This window comes from Ascaphus truei, chromosome 1, assembly GCF_040206685.1.
Source record: "Ascaphus truei isolate aAscTru1 chromosome 1, aAscTru1.hap1, whole genome shotgun sequence".
Taxonomy (NCBI): Eukaryota; Metazoa; Chordata; class Amphibia; order Anura; family Ascaphidae; genus Ascaphus; species Ascaphus truei.
In genome coordinates, this window is record NC_134483.1 from 510,894,745 (window position 1) to 510,922,326 (window position 27,582).

The window sequence follows — 27,582 nt, forward strand, 5'->3', positions numbered from 1 at the left end:
TTTTAAAACACAGAGCAGGACATGCTCAGGAGGGAAGATGCCAATATAAGGCGTTAAACTCACGTAGGCTTCTCAGGGGGATTGCCGCTTTAACAAAATTAGATCTATTTATATATTTTAACGTCAGCATTCATAAAAGATTCAAGATTGTAATAATCTTGTAATGCAATCCTATATGTTAACTGGAATACCTCAATGCTCATACTGTATGTGTATCCAATTCAGTGCCTCTGTGGGGAGTGGTTTTCAATAATGTATCCATCTCAGACAGTCTAATTATAAAATAATTATCAACACTACCCTTTATATTAGAAGTGCAAAACTATCGAGTCTGTGTGATGGTTTGTTCGACATGTGTAGGTCATCTCCCTCCATTGTAATTACCTCCAGTGTGTCATAGTATTTTCAAGGTCAGAGGAGAGGATAAAGAGATAAATTCTCTGAAAAATACATCTGCTGCCTACTTCACAATTTTAATTTAGATTTGGGCTTTATGAACCAGATATGCTCCACCTGCACTACAGGGATAAAGGGATAAAGGTTTCTCCGAACTTCCCCCACAGTGGGGGGGGGGGGGGGGCAAAAGCTGATGGCAACAGTTACCTCAGAGACTGGGCGACAATGTTTTCACATATTGTCAGACAGTGATTTACGCGATCTTTCTTGTTGGTCGAAGGATCTTTCTTCCTGAAAAAGAAAACAAATATGAAAGCTGATGAAGATAGGCACAGAACAGGGAAAAGTGCTCTTAAGCCATCCAAGCGATGCTCGATTTAAATTTTTTTTTTTTTTTTTAAAATAGGATTGAAGCAGGGGGTCACTGGAGCTGAACCCCATTACTTAAAGCTCCAGAAACCCTTTACATCCTGAGATAATTACCTCCATGGGGAGGTGGGGGAATGGAGGGGTGGGGGGTGCCAGTAGCACTTCGGATGGGCTAACTGGTTCTAGTAATGGCCGCTTCAAGGCTCCCACGTCCTGCATGTCAAAAGGAAGCAGTGACGTCATCCCTTGCGGCTTCCCATTGGTCCACGTGATCAGGAACTTTAAACAGCCCCGTGATTTCAGCACCCCCTACAGGAGGTACATATCTCGGAAAGCAGGGGGTCCCCAAAGCTGAAATTAAAGGGGTTTGGCTCCAGAGACCCCCTGCCTGAATGAGATTTTCAAAATAATTTTTAAAAAATAAAACACACACACACACACACACACACACACACACACCTCTTTTAAGCCAACATTTTGTATATACAGTAAAATGAAGCACAGAGACAAAAAAAAATTCTTCTGGAGCAGTTGCTGCATTATAAAGGCATGTCATTTATTATTCCTTGAAAGCCTGTTTATACACAGGGGACGGATCTTTTCCTAGATTAACTTTTATTTGCTACTCCATTGCATATACATTAGACTGTAGTGCTGTGATTCTTGTTGGCACTGACACAGAACATGTTCCATTCGATACCCGAATATAAATAGCCCAATCATAGGATATTTATAAAAAAAAAATACACACTCCTAGATACACCACATAAGCATCCGGAGACGTATTCCTCATACATTTATTTATAACATTGATATAGCGTCCTTATACATATTGCTACAGTTTCATTTTGGACCTCACTGTACCCTTCTTTTTGTAGCGTGGCTTTGGAAACACAGTATCCAACTACCCCACTAAAAGGAGAAGAGTTACTGTACAGTGAAGAGCTCCACTGATGGTTCTTTGAAGAGGAGATAAAATCTTGGTACACCCCCGCACCGCACTGCCACCCCATATGCTTAATGACACTCTGCAAGGAGGAAGGAACACTACTACACAGCTTAAATTCCCCCAGACATTGCATCCACACTCCCATGTGCTTGACCATTTAATCTAGCTCAAGACCCAGTGGCAACGCCTCCTAATTTTGGATACATCACTGAACAATAGTTCCTTGGAATAGGAAATCCTTAAGCTTGTAAAAACCAATATATGACGTACGCGTACTAGATCGTACTAATAAAAAGTAAATACACAACTAAAATCGGGGTGAAAGAGCAGCCCCCCATGAGCCTTTTCAGAACATTGTGACACTACAATGAATGTTTGTTCTAGTGTCCACTGAAAAATCCACGGATTGATTTGGTCGGTTTTAATCCGTGCGGATTCATGCTGAATCTGCTAATTGAATTCTACGAATCAGTCAGTCATCTGTAGGCGTATTCTTAGGAATCCGCCAACGGATTGAGGAATCCGCGGAGTGTATTAGTAATAATAAAAATCCGCAAAATAACAAAACGCTTTTGACACTGATGCTCTGAAATCCGCGCACCAAAAGGAACCGGCCGATCCAAATTTGCCATGAAAATGTGCCCGTCTCTACATACAGTACGGCTTTTAATGTCAGCACTTGGCAGTAGAAATAAAGGGGAAACCTACAGAAGAAATATATGGCTCATATTAGAAAGATCGGTCAGTAACTTGTTTTATCCGTTCTTGTACTCCGAAACACAGAAAACACCCAATTAGACATCTGTTAAGGATTAGAAGAAGGATGGCACATGGAGAGAGAGAGAGTAGAAATGTACATAATATAACTTCACACATAAAATGCTCACAGTACTTGGCGATTGTGCTTTGCTGGCATGGAAACAGCGATTTTCTCGTTTTTGATGCAAGTTTCTCTAAGTTTTTTTTTTTACATGTTAATTCCTCTTGAGAGCAAAATCAATAGCACTTTGTCCCGAAAAAGTCAAATGTAGAACTTGGCTGCATCTTGACCATCCCTGGCCCAGCTGCCAGGGTCGGCGAATCTGATCCCAGTACAAGCCAATTTGTAAACTTCAGCTCAAAATATAATTAAGCGGTTTTCTGAATCCCTTTATTGCCAGCAACTCATTTATTTCATGGCCCCTATAGAAATGACATTTTTCAAGGTGCAATCCGTTGCATTTTTATTTTAAGAACAAAAAGGTTAACATTTTGCCCTTTATATTTTAAGATGCAGCACAAAAGTGTGCATTTTGTTATGTATAGTTATGATTTCCACAACTGTGTATAATGAACTAGCAGCATTTAACAGGTTACCATTTTGTTTTGTTTTTTTGTTTTTTTAAACAAACCGATGATGCTTTTAGAAAATATAAATCAAAGTGCATAATGTTTATAGATTTCCTAAATGTTCATTTCTTCTCCACACAAGATGTTGGAATTCATTGCACCGGACATGACATTTCTCTTGGAAATATCCAGAGAGTAATGTGTGATTTTCTTTAATTATGCCATTTACATCCCGGCTATTACTAAAGAAAATGCTGCCTCATTTCAGAGGACTGGAAAATACATTCATGCATTGTTGTTATCTGTGCATTACCCTGCTAATCACTATATCAAGTAGGGAGGTTATTAGTTTAAAGGTCAAGTTGTCACAATTGATAATTATTTAATGACTACTACTGTAATTGGCAATCAAATAATAAAAAGTAATTATGAAAAGCAAACAAAACCGAAGATAGATTATAAACTCTGCAGTGCCTCCCTAATTCATACGGTTTCCCTTCTTGTTAAAAGCTGCAGTTCAAGCTGATATATATATATATATACTAGCTGAGAGACCCGGCGTTGCCCGTGATGTAATGTTCCCGTTCCTCTCTCTCTCCTCCCCCTCTCTCTGTTTGTCCCCCATTCACATCAATCCAGTCCCCCCCCCCTCCTTTACAGCTTCATGTAGCGTGTGTGCGTCAGTCACTGTGTGTTTGCGCGCGCGTCAGTGAGTCTGAGGCAGAAACACAAACACACACAGACTGACTGACGCACACACAGTCAGTGTGTGCGTGTGTGTGTGCCTCAGTCAGTGTGTGCGTCAGTCAGGGTTTGTGTGCGCGTCAGTCAGTGTGTGTGTGCGCGTGCGGCAGTCAGTGTGTGTGTGTGTGTGGGGGTGTGTGTGTGTCAGTCGGTGTGTGTGTGTGTGTCAGTGGGTGTGTGTGTGTGTGTCAGTGGGTGGGTGTGTGTGTGTCAGTCGGTGTGTGTGTGTGTGTGTGTCAGTCGGTGTGTGTGTGTGTGTGTCAGTTGGTGTGTGTGTGTGTGTGTGTGTCAGTTGGTGTGTGTGTGTGTGTGTGTGTGTGTGTGTGTCAGTCGGTGTGTGTGTGTGTGTGTGTGTGTGTGTCAGTCGGTGTGTGTGTGTGTGTGTGTGTCAGTCGGTGTGTGTGTGTGTGTCAGTCGGTGTGTGTGTGTGTGTGTCAGTCGGTGTGTGTGTGTGTGTGTCAGTCGGTGTGTGTGTGTGTCAGTCGGTGTGTGTGTGTGTGTGTGTCAGTCGGTGTGTGTGTGTGTGTGTGTGTGTCAGTCGGTGTGTGTGTGTGTGTGTGTCAGTCGGTGTGTGTGTGTGTGTGTGTGTGTGTCAGTCGGTGTGTGTGTGTGTCAGTGGGTGTGTGTGTGTGTCAGTGGGTGTGTGTGTGTGTCAGTCGGTGTGTGTGTGTGTCAGTCGGTGTGTGTGTCAGTCGGTGTGTGTGTCAGTCGGTGTGTGTGTCAGTCGGTGTGTGTGTCAGTCGGTGTGTGTGTCAGTCGGTGTGTGTGTCAGTCGGTGTGTGTGTCAGTCTTTACAGCTTCATGTAGCGTGTGTGCGTCAGTCACTGTGTGTTTGCGCGCGCGTCAGTGAGTCTGAGGCAGAAACACAAACACACACAGACTGACTGACGCACACACAGTCAGTGTGTGCGTGTGTGTGTGCCTCAGTCAGTGTGTGCGTCAGTCAGGGTTTGTGTGCGCGTCAGTCACTGTGTGGGTGTGTGTCAGTCGGTGTGTGTGTGTGTGTGTGTGTCAGTCGGTGTGTGTGTGTGTGTGTGTGTCAGTCGGTGTGTGTGTGTGTGTGTCAGTGTGTTTGTGTGTCAGTCGGTGTGTGTGTGTGTGTGTGTCAGTCGGTGTGTGTGTGTTTGTGTGTCAGTCGGTGTGTGTGTGTGTGTCAGTCGGTGTGTGTGTGTGTGTCAGTCGGTGTGTGTGTGTGTGTCAGTCGGTGTGTGTGTGTGTGTCAGTCGGTGTGTGTGTGTGTGTCAGTCGGTGTGTGTGTGTGTGTGTCAGTCGGTGTGTGTGTGTGTGTGTGTGTCAGTGTGTTTGTGTGTCAGTCGGTGTGTGTGTGTGTGTCAGTCGGTGTGTGTGTGTGTGTGTCAGTCGGTGTGTGTGTGTGTGTGTGTGTCAGTGTGTTTGTGTGTCAGTCGGTGTGTGTGTGTCAGTCGGTGTGTGTGTGTGTGTCAGTCGGTGTGTGTGTGTGTGTGTGTCAGTCGGTGTGTGTGTCAGTCGGTGTGTGTGTGTGTGTGTCAGTCGGTGTGTGTGTGTGTCAGTCGGTGTGTGTGTGTGTGTGTGTCAGTCGGTGTGTGTGTGTCAGTCGGTGTGTGTGTGTGTGTGTCAGTCGGTGTGTGTGTGTCAGTCGGTGTGTGTGTGTGTGTGTGTGTCAGTCGGTGTGTGTGTGTGTGTGTGTCAGTCGTTGTGTGTGTGTGTGTGTGTGTGTGTGTGTGTGTGTGTGTGTGTCAGTCGGTGTGTGTGTGTGTGTGTGTGTCAGTCGGTGTGTGTGTGTGTGTGTGTGTGTCAGTCGGTGTGTGTGTGTGTGTGTCAGTCGGTGTGTGTGTGTGTGTGTGAGTCGGTGTGTGTGTGTGTGTCAGTCGGTGTGTGTGTGTCAGTCGGTGTGTGTGTGTGTGTGTCAGTCGGTGTGTGTGTGTGTGTCAGTCGGTGTGTGTGTGTGTGTCAGTCGGTGTGTGTGTGTCAGTCGGTGTGTGTGTGTCAGTGGGTGTGTGTGTGTCAGTCGGTGTGTGTGTGTGTGTGTGTCAGTCGGTGTGTGTGTGTGTGTGTGTGTCAGTCGGTGTGTGTGTGTGTGTCAGTCGGTGTGTGTGTGTGTGTGTGTGTGTGTGTCAGTCGGTGTGTGTGTGTGTGTGTGTGTGTCAGTCGGTGTGTGTGTGTGTGTGTGTGTCAGTTGGTGTGTGTGTGTCAGTCGGTGTGTGTGTGTGTGTGTGTCAGTCGGTGTGTGTGTCAGTCGGTGTGTGTGTGTGTCAGTCGGTGTGTGTGTGTGTGTGTCAGTCGGTGTGTGTGTGTGTGTGTGTGAGTCGGTGTGTGTGTGAGTCGGTGTGTGTGTGTGAGTCGGTGTGTGTGTGTGTGTGTGTGTGTGTGTCAGTCGGTGTGTGTGTGTGTGTCAGTCGGTGTGTGTGTGTGTGTCAGTCGGTGTGTGTGTGTCAGTCGGTGTGTGTGTGTGTGTGTCAGTGGGTGTGTGTGTCAGTCGGTGTGTGGGTGTGTGTCAGTCGGTGTGTGGGTGTGTGTCAGTCGGTGTGTGGGTGTGTGTCAGTCGGTGTGTGGGTGGGTGTCAGTCGGTGTGTGGGTGTGTGTCAGTCGGTGTGTGGGTGTGTGTCAGTCGGTGTGTGGGTGTGTGTCAGTCGGTGTGTGGGTGTGTGTGTGTGTCAGTCGGTGTGTGTGTCAGTCGGTGTGTGTGTCAGTCGGTGTGTGTGTGTGTGTGTGTCAGTAGAATCTGCACACTGACCAGTGATTAGCCAAGTTACAGATCGATCCATTCTCCTGTAATCGATCGCTTTGCTCAGGGTTATTTAATTGAGCATTATGGGCAATGTAGTTCCTGGAATTTGATTGATTGGGGAGTTACTAGATACAGTTGGTTCACTGCTAGAGAGAGGGCGGGGCTCAAGAGCCAGAGCCTATCAGAAAGGGACGGGGGCTGTCACTTTGGAAATGCTTCCTACATTAGAAACATTAAAAAAATGTCTTTAAAACATTTTATTTTATTTTTTAAATGCTACAAGTATTTTCTCATAGTAGAGAACTAATTAAAAAAAAAAAAAAAATTTAAAATGTAAAAAAAACCACGTAGGATATTGCTTGAACTGCTGCTTTAATGCACTTGTGAAACTTTGTATGTCTGTAATCCATTTTGTGACACTATATAAATAAACATATACATACAGTACAAGATGTAATGAAGGCAAATGTAAAAACAAGGGGAGTGTACATCACAGAATGGGACGTTTGGCCGTGACAAAAACACCGCCGGTGCTCCACCGCCAGGACACATCGCCACAGGGCAGCTCACTACGGGACATTTCGCCGCGATGTCCGCTCCTGTGCCCGACGTAACAAGCCAAGCCAGGTCTGCCACTCCAACAACTGCATGTTTAAATGTCTCGCACGGGACCGCTACACTGTCTACACAGGCCGCACCATGTTTAAATGACCCGCGAGACATTTAAAGATGGCACGTCCGGGCAGCCTGTCTAGGCCATGTTGCAGTCCCGCGCGGGACATTTAAACGTGCAGATGCTGAAGGTCGGGCGTGCGGCAGTCGGGTGCAGGAGCGGACATCGCGGTGAAGTGTCCCTGCAACCAAACATTCTACCTGTGCATCAAGGGTGGCAACTCCAGCCCTCAAGGTCAACCAACAGGTCAGGTTTTCAGGATATCCCTGCTTCAGCACAGGTGACTCAGTCGTTGACTGGGAGTCAGCCATCCGTAATGTACATGTTCAAATTACATTAAAGAAATAGCAAAAACATAGGCAAATCATAAAAGGGCACAGGGGATTATAATAATTTGAAAATGCAAACTGCTAAAGAAAGCCTTTCCATAAAGAGTTACACTTCGATAAAGTGTACACATCCAATGCCTTTACATTTGATTAATGGACAAAATGAGACAAAGGGAGACTGACTATTGATTTAACTGAACACAGTTCACTGCCTTTTACTTGGGATCTGTACAGTATCATTTCTAAGCATTAGACAAAATAAATTCTTGTAATGTCCATGTATTTCATTCTTGTGGTAACCGATCAATATTTGATCTTCCCATCGGTTCCACTCCGACAGACCCTAATCTTCCTTTTCACAAGCCACTGTGCCAACATGGCATGCAATATTACAGAGGTTCCCTTACTTTCCCACATCACAGGCTATATATCATGTAACAGAAATAACATACAATTAGACATTTTACAGTCTGCAGTTACGAGTCTCTAGAGGTAATTTCATTAAACGATAGTGCCCCCTTTGACGCCTATCAAAATATATTTTTGATATTGTTTGATCAAAAACAAATAAAGAAAAGGGCATGATCACTGAAAATGATATTGACATTGAGTTTCGAATCAGTTTTTCCCCATTTCAGAGGCAGAATAACTTTGAGATCAGAGGCACAGCGCCACAGCATGCTTCCCCCAATCTCCTATCATCTGTGTTTCATTGTTTTGCTTCATTTTTACTGATCAACGTATATCACATCCCACTGGAATACTGTAAGATGGCTTCCTCGTTTCACCCCAGATTTACTAAAAAAGCATTTGCAAACTGAATCTGAACCTTCATGTTCTCTCTACAAGAATAGTGTATGGTTCAGACACTGTTTTGGGTGTGATATGGCACACATGCTAAACTAGAACAGAAAACATGAGGTTACCAGGGAAAGCCTCACTGGCAGGGATCTATGAAGAAAACATGTTTCAAGCAGTGTAATCTGGTGCCGATCCATTACGGAAGAGCTATAGCCACACGCCAAAAATGCTGTTTCAAAACAGAAGGGATTTTGGTTGAGGTTTTATAGCATTACCCTGATGTAAAAGCAGAACAAACAGCAACTGCTGAGGGGAAAGAGGCGGTGCAATGCAGCGGAACAGGAAAAGTACAGTGAGATTACATTAAAAGGATAACACATGAGGAGACCAATAGAAAAGGCACAGGTTTATTATTTGAGTTATTTCTACTACTAAGACTCAATAGGGCGGATTTAACTCGTCAGTTAAGAGCTCTTGCGGAGCGCAGTACGCGATCGGAGCGGATGGCGGTCGAAAGCAGGATGCCCCTTCCCTTCTGTCCCATCATCAGCGATGGAAGCGATCACGTGAACGATCCTTTAAACAGTACCGTGATCAGAGTGGCCGAGGGGCCATGGCCCTATGGCCCCTCCAGCACTCATAGGGTTAAGTGCCTGCCTATATATGGTGGTTACAGTTTTAGTGTGGGGGTCCCCTGAGGAAATGCTGGTAATGGGAACCTATTCCCATTTCTTAAATAAATGTCTAAAAATAAATAAAATTGTATACTGCAACAGTGTTTTTATGAACCTTTCTGCAAACAATACTTTTCCATATTGTTCTACAAAACTAACACTGATCTCGGCAGCATCCGTAGTGAATCGCCACATTAGCGGAGGTGAAGCGAATGTGAGAACAATCGCCAATGTACAAATGAACATGACTAGTAAGGACTTGCAGAATTACAGGTATTTCATTAGCCACAAAACGAGTTTACATACAACATTTTAATATTTGCTTAACTTAAAAAGAAGAACACAGCTCAAAAAAAGAATCCTCCGATTCTCACACCCCCTTTCCAAAATGTCCAAATGCAGCCTGATCCAATTAACAGTTATATGCCATAAAAACAGGAAAATTTTTGAAAGTGTCACTATAGAAGAGTGATTCCCAACCAGGGGTTCTGCCTAGCCGCCCACACTGTGGCCCACGACGGCTTTCCTGGATCTCCCCTCTGGCTTTCTCCCCTTCATTACTCCTCCCTCCCCCGTAGGAGCCCGCTCTACCGGTTCATACACAAGAGCGCGTGCAGTCCTCGCTGCATCAAGACTCCTGCCCGCCACCGCCTTCTGCACGCCTGAGGGGGGAAGTGAAGTGAGATGCAGGGGGCTGGGTATATGAGTATGATGATAATGATGAGGGGTGCTGGGGGAGATACATTACATAATACAGTACATACACATTGTTTATTCAAAAATATGAGTTAATTATCATTTATTAACCCTACTGCTTTACACGTCTATTTTGTGATTTACTTCTGTCGAACATGTCATCCAGATTGGGGTTCCTCGAAATACTTCAAGGGTTCCTCCAAACAAAAAAAGAAGGCTGGGAATCACTGCTATAGAAGAACATGAATAAACTGATTTCAGTTTGACTAGTATATGCCCTGGTGTCTTTACTATGGTTTTCCATACCTAATTACAGCAGGAGTCCCAGTCAGCAGGCCACCTGATACAGAATATAATTATGGCATAATATACTACAGTATGAGCCTAGCCCACCAAATTCTATCATAATAAAATATGTGCCCATTAAATGTGCGGGCACATATAGGACTGGTGTCAAATAATAAGTAGCAATTGGCCTAATGTTTTAAATTATGGTGAAACAAAAAGTTGACGATCATGTTAAAGGATCTACGGAAATCATGCTCGCAGATTACATTAACTCCCAACACACAACAACGGATGATTTGGGGATAGGATATGAATGTACACTACAGTGTAACAATACTCTAACGTTTGTTTTCAGTGGTGGCCTACCAGTAATTAATTCATTCTGTAAAACCATATTTACATTTCATTCACAAGTGATAAGCATTAGTAACTGAACAACCAAGCTACAGTGCACACCAAAGTCAAACAAATGTGCTTTATTCTGGAGATATAAGCTGCTTAATAACACATCTCATTATACAGATTGGCTTACAGGTTACACTAAACACTTTTTTTGCTTGCCTGTATCCTTGATACCCCGGATCGCACAGGTTAACTGCCTTCTCCTTGTACGTAAGCAGTGGCTGCTGTGCTGGGGTACTAGTGGATATCCAGTATTACTGGGTCCTATTAACCAACCCAGAGAATGACTGATTGGAGGTGTGTGTGTGTGTGTGTGTGTGTGTGTGTGTGTGTGTGTGTGTATATATATATATATATTTTTTTTTTTTTTTTTTTTTTTTTTAAATAGAAGACCGTGACATTATGTTTAACAGAAAAAGATTTATTTTCACAATGCACAGTGCCTTGCCAAAACGCACAGTATATTGTTTACTGTACATCTTTTTAAGAGATTTCAAAGGGATTTTTTTGGACATTGTTTATAAAATCAGGCACTACTTATCTAAGGCACCCTGACCTCTGTTTATGAGCAAAGGGCTTAAGGAGCGTCTCAGTGACTGAAAACAAGGACACTGGTCAGCTCCTTGTGACCTTGAGCAAATCATGCATTAAAAAAAAAATATATTGATTGTAAGCGCTATGGGGCAAGGACTCATCCCTGCAAAAATTCACTGTACAGCTATGCGTACACTATCAGTGCTATACAAGAACGAAAAACTATTATGTAAGAAAAGCCTTCAAGCAGGAATCCCCACCACAAGCCTATACAAGGTTACTCATACAATGTTAGTAACTTGCCCCCCCACCCCCAGCTCTTTTTCTGTGTTACCATGGAAACCTTTAGACTGCGTTGGGCTCAGAGCAGATCCCCATTTTATCCTCCAGGGCACCTAGTATGTAAAATGCTTATATCTCCTGAACGGAGCATCCGATTTGAAGAAGAACCAAAAACTGTGATAAGTTAATAAAAAAAATTTAAAAAAACTGGCCCAGTATTAAAGGGGTTGCACCCCACATGGCCACCCCCTGACCTCACCAGGGAGGCAAGGGGTTAACTGGACTGCGGTCCAGGAATGTGGTTTTTACCTTGCTAGGACATGAAAATGTATGTTCCCCTTGTCACGGTAACTTATGACAAGATATAACAAACACCAAATATCTGGGTTGAACTGAACGAGGCTTAGATATAATAAAATATATTTATTCCTTAAAAAGGTGAACACAGCAATATAGTACAATTAACAGGCAAGGAGGTAACACTTACTTAGGGTTGGGGAATGGAGAAGTATCAGCTAGCAATTCTCCAGCAATCCGGTGACATTCAAGGTGAAATCAGAAAACTGTAGGGTTGACACAGTTTATATACCTTTGTAACCCTATTCTTAACATTGAATACAGACTATTGGTGAACAATTATCTGTATCCAATTCCTAACGTGGAAACACAGTTTAACCCATGCCACCCAGCTAGTTAGCCCATGCGTACTGGGACTCTGAGGGTCTTATTTCTGTAGCCCCATAATTAAATCAGGGGCGAGGACCAGTCTACCAGATGAAGTATCTGGCAGGATCATCATTGTTTGTAGGTGTAGATATAACACTTACAAACCACTCCAGTTTGATGCTTCTCCGCCCTCAGGTAAACAGTTAGAGTGGCAGAGTCTTTTGATCAGTACTTGGTTCCTAATGTAAACAATCAGGACAGTTAACTTTTGATCACAGGGCTTATGCTAAATCATCCGGCTGCCCTTCCTGACCTATTAGCATAGCATATGGAGTCTGCATTTTCAGAGCAGATCAGAAAATACCATATACACTTTAATATCTTCACATATTAATAAGTTCCGTTCTGGTGGACCCAGTGGGTCGAAATTTGCCAGTTTTTAAGGCCTACAGTGACTCTACATATTGGCCAAATTTCAACTCTCTGCGACCTCCAGAACCAGAGATACAGAAATGCACTTTAAAACATTTTTAAAATACAGGATTATAATGAAACATGGGAACAGGGGAACATATATTTTCCTGACATGACAAGGTGTAAGCCACATTCCTGGACCGCAGTCCAGTTAACCCCTTGCCTCCCTGGTGAGGTCAGGGGGTGGCCATATGGGGTGCAACAACTTTAATACCGGGCCAACCCCCACCCCTGTTGTACTGTATTTCCACCATGTAAGTGTCTGTACCACCCACACACTGGGATCCATCCGGGAGGACAAGGGTTAATAGTTAAATAGTGATTATAGCCCTTTGTTTAATGTTCCCGCCTTTTCAGGCACCATTTTGCAGAGTCCCATAGGCCGCCATTGAAGCTCCATTCATTTCAATGGGGAATGAGCGAAAAACTGAGATTTTACAGCGGAGAATTTTGTAATAAACTAAGAAACGGTTTATGTGGTATTTGCATATCTCCGGTTCTGAAGGTCGCAGCGGGCTGAAACTTGGACCCTATAGTGTCCCACTTCCGGCAGTAAGGCCTGGGTAGTTTGGACCCACTGGACCTAACAGAACCGGTTATTTTAATATGTTTGTGTATTAACCATCATACTGTATTTTCAAAGCGGGGACAAATGCCCGCAAAGATTCCTGCCTACTAAGGAATGCAAATGGTCAGGAGAGCGACCAAATGTTTAGGAAGCAGACCCCTGATCAAAGACTCAGCCACTCTAACTGTTTACATGAGGACGGAGAAGCATGAAGCTGGAGTGGTTTGTGGGTGTTATAACTCACACTTACAAACAAAGAGTATCCTGCCAGGTACAACATCTGGTAGACTGCCCGGCGCCCCTGATTTGGTTGTGGGGCTACAGAAATGAGACCCTCAGGGTCCCAGGACGCATGTGCCAACTAGCTGGGGGGCAGGGGTTAAACTGTGTTCCCACGTTAGAGATTGGATGCAGGTAATTGTTCACCAATAGTCTGCACTCAATAGTAAGAATAGGGTTGCAAAGATATATAAACTGTTGTCAACCCTACAGTCAGTCCTTTGTCTTCTGATTACATCTTGATTGATACCTGATTGCTGGAGAATTGCTATTTGATACTTCTTCATTCCAACCCCCTAAGTAAGTGTTACCTTCTTGTTTGTTAATTGTACTATCTTGCTGTGTTCACCTAAGGAATAAATATACTTTATTATATCTAAGCCTCATTCAGTTCAACCCAGTTATTTGGTGTATATTATATTGTGTCATAAGTTACCGTGACAGAGGTGGAGTATGTTTATATGTTAAACTGGATCTAAAACCTATTATAAGGGAAGATGTTTATAAAGGCAATGATGAAACTGTAGAGACCTTGTGGATAGAAATTAGTAATGGAGGTAAAAATACAAAGGAAATGTCTGTAGGGATATACAGGCATACCCCGCTTTAACATACGCAATGGGACCGGAGCATGTATGTAAAGTGAAAATGTACTTAAAGTGAAGCACTACCTTTTTTTCACTTTAGAATGCATGTACTGTACTGCAAACATCATATATGTGCTTAACTGATGTAAATAATGCATTTGTAACCAAAATAAATACAGTAGGCTTTATTGAAATAAAATCTTTAATGTCAGCTGATTTTTCTTATGTGCTGACAGATACAGCATGGATGAATGGAAAATTATTTTAAAAATATGTAGTAAGGATGAAGGAGAGGGCATATCTTCTACTGTACAGTATTTTTACTGAAAGGGCATGAAGGTGAGGTGCATTTATTTGACTGACTGATATATTTTTGGGACTTATTTTTTGTGACTTTGGTGAAAACAGTACAATACAGTACAGTGTTTTACAATGCTGTGCTTCCTTAGGCCGTGCGTATAGTGCCCGCGACCGGCGACGTCACCCATCCCCGCTAGCGAAAGTTATATTTCGCTTTGCGGCAGCATCGCAGACTCCCGGACATTTGATTTGTTCAGGGGCTGTCACATGAGGTGATAGCCCTTGAAAATCAAACATTCCCGGCTTCCAAAGTCCGCTCCGTCGCATTGCCGCTGTCGCGCTTACTATAAGCGCACGCGGCGGCGGCGGCAATGTGTTTGTTTAGGGCGGCATCGCCAGCACTATACGCACGGCCTTACTCAGGTCCTTGATCAGCTTGGCTTACACGCACGCACTCCCTCAGTCACGCACTCCCTCAGTCACACAATCTCTCACGCACTCTCACTCAGTCACGCATGCACACGCACCCAGTCACGCATGCACACGCACCCAGTCACGCACACACACTCAGACACTCAGACAGACACACACACACTCAGACAGACAGACAGACACTCAGACAGACAGACAGACACTCAGACAGACAGACACTCAGACAGACAGACAGACAGACACTCAGACAGACAGACACTCAGACAGACAGACACTCAGACAGACAGACAGACAGACAGACAGACAGACACACACTCAGACAGACAGACACTCAGACAGACACACAGACACTCAGACAGACAGACAGACACAGACAGACAGACAGACACACTCAGACAGACAGACAGACACACAGACACTCAGACAGACACAGACAGACAGACACACTCAGACAGACAGACAGACACACTCGGACAGACAGACACACACTCAGACAGACACAGACAGACACACACTCAGACAGACACAGACAGACACACACTCAGACAGACACACACACTCAGACAGACACACACACTCAGACAGACAGACAGACAGACAGACACACACACACACACAGACACACACACAGACAGACAAAGAAACACACACACACACACAGACACACAGACACACACACAAGCACAGAATGCAGTAGAAGAGCACCTCCTCCTCCCCCGTAGCCTGTAACTCACATGCAAAGTTCCGTTCTACAGCAGCAGCAGCACCAGCAGCAGGCTAGATCGAGCTTTGAGGAGGGAGGAGGGAGGAGGGAGGAGGGGGGAGGAGGAGGAGAGCGGAGGGAGAAAAGCCAGGAGCTGCAGTACGGACAGAATCACTGCTATAGCTGCTGATTGATGGCGCGCCCGATCTCCCCGTTCCCCCTGCCATCTGGCCCCGTTCCCCCTTACCTGCACTCCCACTCAGTTAGGGACCACAATGAAGGAGGTTGCAGTTTTGATGAGGTGCGCACGCACGCCGCCCCCTGGTGTCCGTACTCGCGAAGCATGCGTACGTACACAGGGGTATGGTGTAACTAAAAATAAATGTACGTACTTGCGAGTGTACGTAAAGCGGGTGTAGACGTCAAAACTAGGTTATGTTTGCATAATAGGTGATTTTAATTATCCAGACAGACTAGGGCAATGCGATTAGCATTACAACAAAAGGAATCAGGTTTTGGGGGGTGCTTACAGGACCCAAATTATTGAGGAACCAACCAGGAGTGTCCAGGAACAGTTGGGTAACAGTGATCATAACAGTCTTATTTGAAATAAATGATCAAAAACCAGATTACTTGGGTTTAACAAAGACTTAAAGGCAGATTTTAATAAATTGAGGACTAATCTAAAAGGAACACATTGGGATTATGTTTTTGCAGGGAAATTTTGGAAGATAAATGGGCAGTCTTCAAAATACTGTTAGAAAAGCACACTTATCAGTTTATACCCTTGGGTAATAAATATTTATTTTATATGTCCAAACCAATGTGGCTAAATAAACAGGTAGGAGATAAAATGGAAAAGAGGCAGGTGTTTAAATACTTGAAGACAGAAGGGACAGAGGCATCATATCAGAATTATAAGGAACAAAAGTTGCAAAAGAGCACATCAAATTAGCAAAAATGGCTAATAAAAGAAAAAAAAAGGGACTGCAATAGAAAGCAAGATCAAACCTAAAAAGTTCTTTAAGTACTTAAATAACAAAAATGAGAAAAGAAAATATAGGAGCCTTTCAGTGTGAGATGGGTAGGCAGATTATTGGAGATAAGGAAAAAGCAGAGGTATTAAACAAATTCTTTGCCTCTGTGTTTACCAGGGAAGAATCAATTGCAATAGTAGTGCCGCAGGAGAAAGCCACAACATCCATATTAACGAACAATTGGTTAACTGAGGAAGAAGTTCATAAGCGGCTTGATAAAATTAAAGTAAATAATGCACCTGGCCCGGATGACATACAGCCAAGAGTTCTTAAGGAGTAAAGTTCAGTAATAGCCAAACCATTACATGTAATATTCAAGGACTCCATTTCCACAAGCTCAGTACTACAAGATTGGCTTAAAGCAGATGTGGTGCCTATATTTAAAAAGGGAGCTAGATCACAACCGGGGAATTACAGACCTGTAAGCCTGACTTCAATACTGGGAAAGCTACTTGAAAGTTTAATACAGGATAACATTCAGGAATACCTAATGGAAAACAAAATTCAGTAATAGTCAGCATGGATTTATGAAGGATAGATCATGCCAAACTAATCTTATTTGTTTCTTTGAGGAGGCAAGTAGGAATTTAGACCAGGTTAATGCAGTTGATGTGGTCTACTTAAATTCAGCAAAGGCTTTTGATCCGGTTCCACACAAGAGGTTAGTGTACAAAATAAAGCAAACTGGACTCTGTAAAAATATTTGCACCTGAATTTAAAACTGGTTGAAGGACAGACAGAGTTGTCATAAATTGAACTTTTTCAGGTTAGGCTAAAGTTGTGAGTGGAGTACCTCAGGGATCGGTACTGGGATCCCTGCTTTTTAACTTGTTTATTAATGACACTGAGTTTGGCATAGAGAGCAAAGTCTCCATCTTTGCTGATGACACTAAATTGTATAAGGTAGTAGAATCAGAGAAGGATGTAATTTCTCTCCAGAGGGACTTGGAGAGACTGGAAACTTGGGCAGGTAAATGGCAGATGTTTAACACAGATAAATGTACGGTTATGCATTTGGGAAACAAGAACAAACAGGCGACTTACAAATTAAGTGGGGATAAATTAGGGGAATCCTTGAATGAGAAGGATTTAGGAGTGCTTGTAGACAGCAGGCTTAGCAATAGTGCCAAAAGTCATGCAGTAGCTGCAAAGGCAAACAAGATCTTATCTTGCATTAAAACAGGCAGTGGATGGAAGGGAAGTAAACATAATGATGCCCCTTTATCAAGCATTAGTAAGACTACGCCTTAAATATGGAGTACAATTTTGGGCGCCACTCCTTAGAAAAGACATAGAACTAGAGAAAGTGCAGAGAAGAGCCACCAAATTAATAAAGGGGATGGATAATCTGATTTGTGAGGAGAGGCTAGCTAAATTAGATTTGTTTACATTAGAAAAGAGGAATCTAAGGCCCGTCCAGGGTGAGTAGAGGCGCGCTAGCGCGCCGGCGCTGCGCCCTACTCGGCTGTGCTTTTCCTGGCCGGCTAGGTGCACGCGTCTGGGGGCACGGCCTCTACGTCACGGAGCCGATTCGCCCTCATTGGGCGAACCACTCTCGTGATGCGCTTGCGAGCGGCAAATTCAAATTTGCTCGCTCGGCAAGCGGCTGAGCAGGCGCGCCCTCCCACGCAGACCGCGTGCATTGTCGCAAAGTGTCTAGCATGAGCGCGCACCGGCTCAGCACCATGGGCGAGCACTAAGCACTACATTTATAGTAGGCGTCGCGCGAGCGATCCCTGCACTGTGATCCGAGGCGTGGCCATCACGAGGCTGGTTCGCCCTAATTGGTTGAACCGCTCATGTGACATGGCCGTTGCGCACAAAGACATTAAAATGGGTCTTTTCAAAAATCTGCCGCGCTGCCACTTCACTCGCGCACACTATGGGCGGCCTCATAGCCGTCTTGCATTTTGTTCGTGACGCACGCGCACTATAAATCGCAGCCTAAGAGGGGATATGATGACTAAATACAAATATATTCGGGGACAGTACAAGGAGTTGTCAAAAGATCTACAGGCATACCCCGCATTAACATACGCAATGGGACCGGAGCATGTATGTAAAGCGAAAATGTACTTAAAGTGAAGCACTACCTTTTCCCACTTATCGATGCATGTACTGTACTGCAATCATTATATACGTGCATAACTGATGTAAATAACGCATTTGTAACAGACTCTATAGAGTCCCTGCTTGCGCACAGCTTTGGTACAGGTAGGGAGCCGGTATTGCTGTTCAGGATGTGATGACAGGAGCATGCGTGAGCTGCCGTTTGCCTATTGGGCGATATGTACTTACTCGCGAGTGTACTTAAAGTGAGTGTCCTTAAACCGGGGTATGCCTGTATTCATCCCAAAGGCAGTACAAAGGACTCGGGGTCATCCCTTAAGGTTGAAGGAAAGGAGATTTCACCAGCAACAAAGAAAAGTTTTTTTTAACAAAGGGCAGTTAAAATGTGGAATTCATTGTGACTTCTTTTAAAAAAGGTCATATTACATTACCCCTACCTGTCAGTAATACATTTGTATAATGTTATATGTTTATATGCATTCTGTAGCCTGGTTCCAGTACTTCAGGGACATCGGGTTCATTTTGTTTTTGGCTGGAATGCTGAAAAGGAGTCTGTGATGCTTTGCATGTGGCTGTGTTTATGTTGCCCTTTCCCCCACCAATCAGGGGCTGGTTCATAATGCAAACACCTAGCTAGATGAGATAAGATCAGCTTTGTTAGCTGTGAGGACAGAATGTTTTTAGTTGTGGTAGAGATTTCTTAAGAAGCAGCAACTTGGGAAGAAGCTGTGAGGCAACTAGGACAAGCTGCAGTGGACATTGCAGGAAGACAGAACAGGGAAAAACTCTTTAGGGAGATCCCTGCACCTACGTTTATATAGTATCCCAGTTTCTCAGTTGTGTGTGTTGATTTACTGTACATAGTGGTGGATATTTTTTCCAATAAATTAATTTGATAAACTCTGTTTTTCTATCTGGGGAATGAATCCCTGGTGTGATAGGCCTTGTCTCCCGTGACATTCATTACCCATGTAGACTGATGTCAGATACAATAGATTTGGTTAAAAAAAAAATTGGACATCTTTTTAGAAAGGAAAAAGGTATACAGGGATATACCAAATAAGTAAACATGGGAAGGATGTTGATCCAGGGAGTCATCTGATTGCCAATTATTGGAGTCAGGAAGGAATTTATTTTTCCCCTTATGAGATCATTGAATGATATTTCAGTGAGGTTTTTTGTTTGCCTTCCTCTGGATCAATATACTATAAGTAGGGATATAGGATAAAGTATCTGTCGTCTAAATTTATCCTAGGTTGAACTTGGACGTATGCCTTTATTCAACGTCATCTACTATGCAACTATGTAACCTATGCCCCAAAATGACTCAACAGGCTGTAGTTCTGCGGTATAGTCAAACCAGCCCCATCAGAGGTTCCCTACATCAGGGGTGCGCAAACTTTTCAATCTGCGCTCCCCTGTCTGCTCAACCCCTCCCGCTACCTGTTCTCTGGCGTCTTCTGACATGTGACGCGTAGCCAGAAGCCACCAGAGATCAGGTAAGGGAACTTACAGAGGCCTCACACGCACTCCCCACCATTTAATTTAAATGCTTTGGGAAAGAGTGCGGGGCCTTTGTAAGCGCCATGGCCGCCCCCCCCGCCCAGAAAATCTTGAGCCCCCTAGTCTGCGCACCCCTGCCCTAGATGGCCTTGCTCCAGACTACCACAAGTTAGCATGCAGTGCCCGAGGGACTAACAGTTATCCCTGTAAGGGGGAGATTAGCCCTAAAGGGGTCTATTTGATATGGAGCGATAACGAAGTCACCTGGCAGAGGATTACCGTAGGTAACAAAGGGATAAAGCCTCAGCACCTCGCGAGTTGGGGGAAGAAGGTGAATCTAGTAATTCCAATACCAAGTCACTGTATATAAAGACGTATCAAAAAAACGGCTGTTGAATGAATAAAGTTCATGGCACCCATCATTGCTATATCATCGCCTAGCCGCAGTAATCCAGCACCCTGACAAAAGGTAACCACATCGGAGAAAGCCAAAATAAGAGACATTGATGTAAACTCCCAAGGAGCCGGGCAGGGAGGGTTACACACATTTTAGTCATTTTACAGAATGTTATTGTGTACCATAGATACAAGCAGGCAGAAGCCTTTATCTAAAGATACTGTACATGCTAGACTAGTATAATAATTTTAATTATTTATTTTTTTAATAGTATTAGGCTTATAAAAAGAAGGTTTGTAAATTAACAGACCTGGAAATATGTTCGTTTGTCATAAATTGTGATAGTCTTAAATAAACAACGCAACAGTTAGTAATAAATATAAATGCATACCAGACCATACAAATCTCCTCTTCATAAACCTAAGGCTACGCTTATAGTGCCGGCGACGGTCCCTGGAAAAATCAAATTGAGATGACTTCCAGTGATCGCGACTAAGCTGTCGTTCCGCGCTTACTATAACCGCACGTGACGGCAGAAATGCATTTGTTTTGACGCGACGTCGCTGTAAGCGCAGCCTAAGCAGCATAGGAGAAGACAGGAAATATAAGCAGGGCAGGGGGCTTCATTCACATAGTTCATGTAAAAGGAGCAGTAGATGGAAGAGGCAACAAGGAGAGACAAGGAAAATTATTCCGGTGCGTTACACAAAATGTTTGCGATCTATACAAGATATTTGCTAGGTCACTAGTATCAGATGTTACAATGTTGCTGTTTCTAGATCAATTAACAAGATGTTGCAATTCTATTAGGTTTTGTAAGCGCCTCAAACAATTCAACTAATTCCGCCATCATTATACTATCTGGAAAATTAGAGAATCTCAAGCCAATTTCCTATGATAAAAACTTTTTGGCCAATTTTGATACGAGGCGATTTTTTTTTTGCATTGGCAGCCATTTATTTTGGGCTTAATGTCTAATTTTTGCCAAATTTGGTAGAATGGTTTGCACGGCTCAAGTAAGAAGACGTTACCTAACCACAGACCATGAGCAGGATGTGCATCACGTTCCAAAAATGTCGTTTTAAAACAAACTTTTTTTTTCTGTCCAAAAGATAAAATGTACCTAAGCTCCCATGTATTTTAGCATTAATCCAGGCACGGAGCGTCCCACTTGGAAGAATCCTTGGAAGGTGCACATGGGCTAGTACAGCAATCAAGTGGCAAGAGCACCACTACTGAAATCATGCAAGCATTTCACTAGCCACAGCTTTCTACAGCTCAGAGGAGAGAGAGAAAAGAATGATACATAGTGATAGAAAAAAGGGAGAGATTTAAGGTTCATAGGGAACAAAATATGGATGGGATTTGGTGGTAGTAAGGGGGAAAGAATGTGGGCAGATATTTCAGTAATGAGGCAGAATGTGGCAGATATGGGGAAATAATTTTGATGGTGTCTACAGTATGTACACATACACACAACAATAACTAAATTATGTATTCCCTTTCTTAATGCCGCTAAAGGTCTAAGGCTGCGCTTATAGTGCCGGCGACGCAACGTTGCATCAAAACAAATGCATTGCCGCCGTTGCGTGCGCTTACAGTAAGTGAGGCGTGACGGCTTGGTCGTGATCGCTGGAAGTCATCTCAATTTGATTTTTCATGTGACCGCAGCATGACGTCACCGTTGCGTCGCCGGCACTATAAGCGCGGCCTAAGGGTCCCACACTATATCCCTGTAGTAGCAATGTTCCAAAAAAGGACCTATGCACAAAAAGGGAAAAGAAAAAAAAAAGAAAAAAATATGACAACGTGTAGATGTTCTTATCGTGATAAAATCAATATAAAAATGAGGTGTTTAGTGATATACACTCACGAGTAAAATACACTATTCGGTGGGTCAGGATAACAGATACAGTAGGCAGTCAGATGGTCTCCATGGATGAGGAAATGTAAGGTATATCTAAAGTATGGAGCAGTACATCGTGTGGTACGGTTTAAAAGATTATATTGCGCGGTATGAAATACACCTATAGGAACACTGCAAATAAAAAGCGGATACTGAAAAACACCCAGCATGGTCTTTCACAGCAAATCCCACTCTACAAAGTGTACCGGTCACCCTCAGCCAGAGCGACGTATATAATCCTCCTTTGCAACCGGCAGTTTGCGTATTCCGTCTCGTCTCAGTTAATGACGTCAGCATAGACCATCCGTAGGGAGAGTGTCCTTACACAGCAAATACTTTGGGTCGTAGTGAGTATGCAGAGCAGGGTGTAGAAAGTGGTACCAGGCATACGCGTTTCGCTCGTTTACTTTCTTAGAATCACAAGTATTTGCTGAATAAGATACGGGATTTGCTGTGAAAGACCGTGCTGAGCCGTTTCCAGTACCTACAAGTGTATTTCATACCGCACAATATAAATCTTTTAAACAGTATCACAATATGTACTGCTCCTTACTTACTGTATATCTTACCTCATCCACAGAGACCATCTGACTGTCTGTTATCATTACCCACCGGAGAGAGTATTTTATACTCATAAGAACATCTACACATTGTTGTCTTTTTTCTTTTCCTTTCTTTTTGCGCATAGGTCCTTTTTTGGAAGATACAGAACGGCTGGTCCGTGAACACTATGTATTTTTTGTCACAGGGAAACAACACATTGCAGGTCAATATTAATAGTACCATCATCATCATTATGAGCTGTACGGATGGTGGTTTGTGTGTATTGTGTTAGTGTACATTTGTTGACTTTTTTGGGGGAGGTCTCTGATGAGTATGTTGGAGTTGTTAGGGGAGCAGTCTGTAGTTGGTAGCTTAGCAAACAGGACTGAGTACCACATCCTGCTACCTGTTAACTAGATTAAGGCTAAGGCCCCGCTCCCAGAGTCAGCGCACCTGCGCTGCTGACAGGCGGTGCGCTGAGATACACAGACCGCGATCTGCGGTCTGTAGGGAGCGGGAGCCGGAGCGGGAGGTGGGCGGGAGGTGGGAGGTTTGACAGGGAGGGGGGGCGTGGCTTGAGCGGAGGGACCCGCTACTCTCCCCCCCCTCCCTCCACGGACTCGGGCTGGAGCTGGAAGGTAAGTTTAAACACACACACGCAGGCACTCATTCATACACACGCGCACACACACACACAGGCAGGCACTCACGCACTCATACACACACACGCGCGCACACACAGGCAGGCACTCACGCACTCATACACACACACACAGACAGAGGCAGGCACTCGGGCACACACACACACAGACAGGCACTCACGCACTCAGACACATACACACACACAGACAGGCACGCACTCAGACACACACACAGAGAAAGGCACTCACCTGCTTTCACTCCACACTCCTCCCCGCAGCCTCTCCTCCTCCCGAAGCCTCCCCTCCCCATTGGCTCACAGCCACACACGTCACGCGTCAACGCTAGGAAACACCATTCTCTGGTGTCTCCAGCGGCTGACGCGCTACAGCGTGTAGTGCTCTGTGCAGCCAGGGGGGACCGGGACCGGCTCGCGAGGATTCCCCTGCTGGTGGGGAACTCGCGACTCGCCGCCCGCGCCAACGAGCGCAGCGGGACCGAGGCCTAAGAAGGAGGAAGTATGACACTCCCCTCTCACCTCCAATCCACCACATTCCCACCTACATCAGTTAATTTTTATAAATCCACTCATTTAGCCACATAAAAGTTTCCGATGCTGTTTCCCTTCCACATCCTTTTGGGTGTATTACTCTCTAGTAATGTCATTATACTTGTAGGCACTGGGTTTCCTTCAACGTAGCCGCTATATTACATCTTAAGGTGAAACCGCAGTCTTAAAAGCTCATGTAGAACTACATATATGATGCACGGCTACGTTAGGCCTCGTTTATAGTTGTGGCATCAGTGCGTGCGCGACAGTGTGATGTAACTCACGCGCGAAATCTGCACTGCAGGCATTGGGAGGTGGGAGGCGTGGCGGAGGCATCACGTGAACGGTTCGCCCTCATTGGCTGAACCGCTCACTTGACGTGGCCAGAACAATTACAGATGAGTTTTCAAAAATCGTGCACACAGTGTGCGCGCTCATTGGACAACATTAATTTGTTTTGGCGGCGCACTATAGTCGTGGCCTTACAGGGAATCACAACTTACAGAAAACATATACAAATTAAAACAATATTTTAAGTAATCTGACACAAGGGGCACATCTTTACTCACAGGTAATATAATATCCTTAGATAAATGACACAAAACAGAAGAGAATACCAACAGTGCAAGGCTGGGACAAGCCAATCACAAGGTGACTTTCAGGAATTCTTAAGGGCTCATAACAAGCGACTTGTGCACTGAACTGTAACAGGTCGGTCAGTGGTACACAGAAACCAACCTACGTTACCATTAATGAGTGTTTCATAGAGGAGCTGGGTTACCAGCAGGTAATGAATGATGTATTTTACAGGAGCTGTGTTACATTTAGGTAATGATATTACTGTAAGTCTTTTACTGAGGTTAGGTGTAAAATAAAACTGCATAAAATCTGTAACTAAGCATCCTTAGGCTGCGCTTATACAGCCGGCGACGCGACTGATGACGTCACCTGTCGTCATTGCAACGAGTTGTATTTGAAGTTTAGGCGACGTCGTTGGCTGACGTCATAAAAGGGGAGGGCAGAAGCACAGAAAAGCTCCCGATTGGCTGCAAGGGGAGACAGTCGCCGAAAAACTCAAATATCAGTGACTACCAGATTTCTGGTAGCGCTGTTGCTCCGTCGCCTCAATGCATTTGTTTTACCGTGACGGCGACGTCGCCGGCACTATAAGCGCAGCCTTAAGCAATGAAACAGTGTATGCATAGTACAGGACTTGTGCTAGCCTCAGGTAATAAATATTGCATACAGCACTAGTTGGGCTACTCTCAATCAATACAATGCTGTGACTGAAGGAGTAGTAGTGTAACTTGACTTAGTTCTCATAGTACCACACAATTATATGATGCACATAAATGTTTCTAGAACCCTCATGTGATCCTTGTATAATAATAATAATAATAATAATAATAATAATAATAATAGAGAGACAGCCGTCTAATCTCTCAAATGAGCATTTCTAGCAAACATTGCGCGGTCTTCCCAATGTCAAAAGTGTATTAGTGCATTGCACATCTATACTATAGGACTCAGGTTATTACCACAAGCTATAACATTCTGTGTGGAGCGTATTACAAGCGGTTGGTCACCCCCCAGCAGGTAATGACATGTATGTATATGGCAAGAGTCTGGGGGGGCAGTGTGGTAATGAGGCAATGACAACATGTACTGTATGTGTACCACAAGAGCTGGGTTACCCTCAGGTTATGACATGTATACCGCACAAGTTGGGTTACCCTTTGGCAAGTAATGACAACATGTATGCATATCACAGGAGCTTGGGGGCACGGTGTGTTAACCGTTGATGGTATATGAATGATGTAATGACAACATGCAGGTGCACCACATGAGCTGGGTTACCCTCAGGAGATGCATGCGCCCCGCAGGAGTTGGGTTACCCTCAGGAGATGCATGCGCCCCGCAGGAGTTGGGTTACCCTCAGGAGATGCATGCGCCCCGCAGGAGTTGGGTTACCCTCAGGAGATGCATGCGCCCCGCAGGAGTTGGGTTACCCTCAGGAGATGCATGCGCCCCGCAGGAGTTGGGTTACCCTCAGGAGATGCATGCGCCCCGCAGGAGTTGGGTTACCCTCAGGAGATGCATGCGCCCCGCAGGAGTTGGGTTACCCTCAGGAGATGCATGCGCCCCGCAGGAGTTGGGTTACCCTCAGGAGATGCATGCGCCCCGCAGGAGTTGGGTTACCCTCAGGAGATGCATGCGCCCCGCAGGAGTTGGGTTACCCTCAGGAGATGCATGCGCCCCGCAGGAGTTGGGTTACCCTCAGGAGATGCATGCGCCCCGCAGGAGTTGGGTTACCCTCAGGAGATGCATGCGCCCCGCAGGAGCTGGGTTACCCTCAGGAGATGCATGCGCCCCGCAGGAGTTGGGTTACCCTCAGGAGATGCATGTGCCCCGCAGGAGTTGGGTTACCCTCAGGAGATGCATGTGCCCCGCAGGAGTTGGGTTACCCTCAGGAGATGCATGTGCCGCGCAGGAGTTGGGTTACCCTCAGTAGATGCATGTGCCCCGCAGGAGTTGGGTTACCCTCAGGAGATGCATACGTGCTGCAGGAGTTGGGTTACCCTCAGGAGATGCATACGTACTGCAGGAGCTGGGTTACCCTCAGGAGATGCATACGTACTGCAGGAGTTGGGTTACCCTCAGGAGATGCATACGTACTGCAGGAGTTGGGTTACCCTCAGGAGATGCATGTGCCCCGCAGGAGTTGGGTTACCCTCAGGAGATGCATGCGTACTGCAGGAGTTGGGTTACCCTCAGGAGATGCATACGTACTGCAGGAGTTGGGTTACCCTCAGGAGATGCTGGGTTTCAGGGATTGTATTTCAGCTCCTCCCCTCCCTGTACTCACGCTCTCTGCACCAGCTCCTCGGGAACCGCCGGCCCCTGCTGCTGTTGCTGCTGGAAGGATTTAAGAGATTCAAACGCCCTCATCAGCTTCTCCATGGTGGCCATGTTCCCTCAGCGCGTCCACCGCCGGCGGCGTCACACCGACAAAAACACAGCAACACAGGCCCCGCACCGGGGACAGCCGCTCCGACCCCCCGCACCGCTCTCTCCGTGTCAAACCCGCCGCCGTGTCACATCGCAGACCCGGCCAACCGCCATCATTAACCAGCACCACCGCCGGGAGGAAGCGCCGCCACTGACAGATACACCAGCGTCACTCGGGAGATGACGGACGCTTGGTCCAATCAGTAGGGAGCGTTGCCTGGCAGGGCCGATTCGTGATTGGTCAGAGGATGAGAAGGGACGGGAATAACAAAAAGAGGAGGCGGAGGCGGAGGCGGCGATCGTTGGCCAAAGCGGGCAAAGGGGGCGGGGCTCAGTTGCTGAGTGCGCGCGCTCGCCTCGTGCATTGAGGAAGACAGGTGAGAGGATCATGTGAGAGCTGCAGGAGCTCAGTGCAGCCTGACAAATGCAGGTGCAGCGCACACCGCAGCCCGAGAGCTGCAGGAGCACCATACGGTGCAGCCTGTAGCTGCAGGAGCAACGCACGCGCACAGTGCAGCCTGGGAGCTGCAGGAGCAGCGCACGGTGCAGCCTGAGAGCTGCAGGAGCAGCGCACGGTGCAGCCTGGGAGCTGCAGGAGCAGCGCACGGTGCAGCCTGGGAGCTGCAGGAGCAGCGCACGGTGCAGCCTGAGAGCTGCAGGAGCAGCGCACGGTGCAGCCTGGGAACTACGGGACCAGCGCACGGTGCAGCCTGAGGCTAAGGTCCCTCTGCCTCAGACCACGCGCC

At 45.4% G+C, this 27,582-nt stretch overlaps 1 protein-coding gene across 4 annotated transcripts in view; it reads right to left on the minus strand.

Annotated features, from left to right (window-relative positions):
* Positions 1–27,146, minus strand: part of HTT (huntingtin) — a 197,298-nt gene extending 170,152 nt beyond the window's left edge. For all 4 annotated transcript variants that reach the window (XM_075570290.1, XM_075570271.1, XM_075570281.1 and 1 more), the window contains exons 1-2: positions 26,694–27,146; positions 604–687 (exon numbers count right to left, since the gene is read on the minus strand). In XM_075570290.1, the coding sequence (XP_075426405.1) occupies positions 604–687; positions 26,694–26,797 (188 nt within the window). In that variant the 5' untranslated portion in view covers positions 26,798–27,146. The remainder of the gene's footprint in view (positions 1–603; positions 688–26,693) is intronic.
* Between the last annotated feature and the right edge of the window lie 436 nt (positions 27,147–27,582).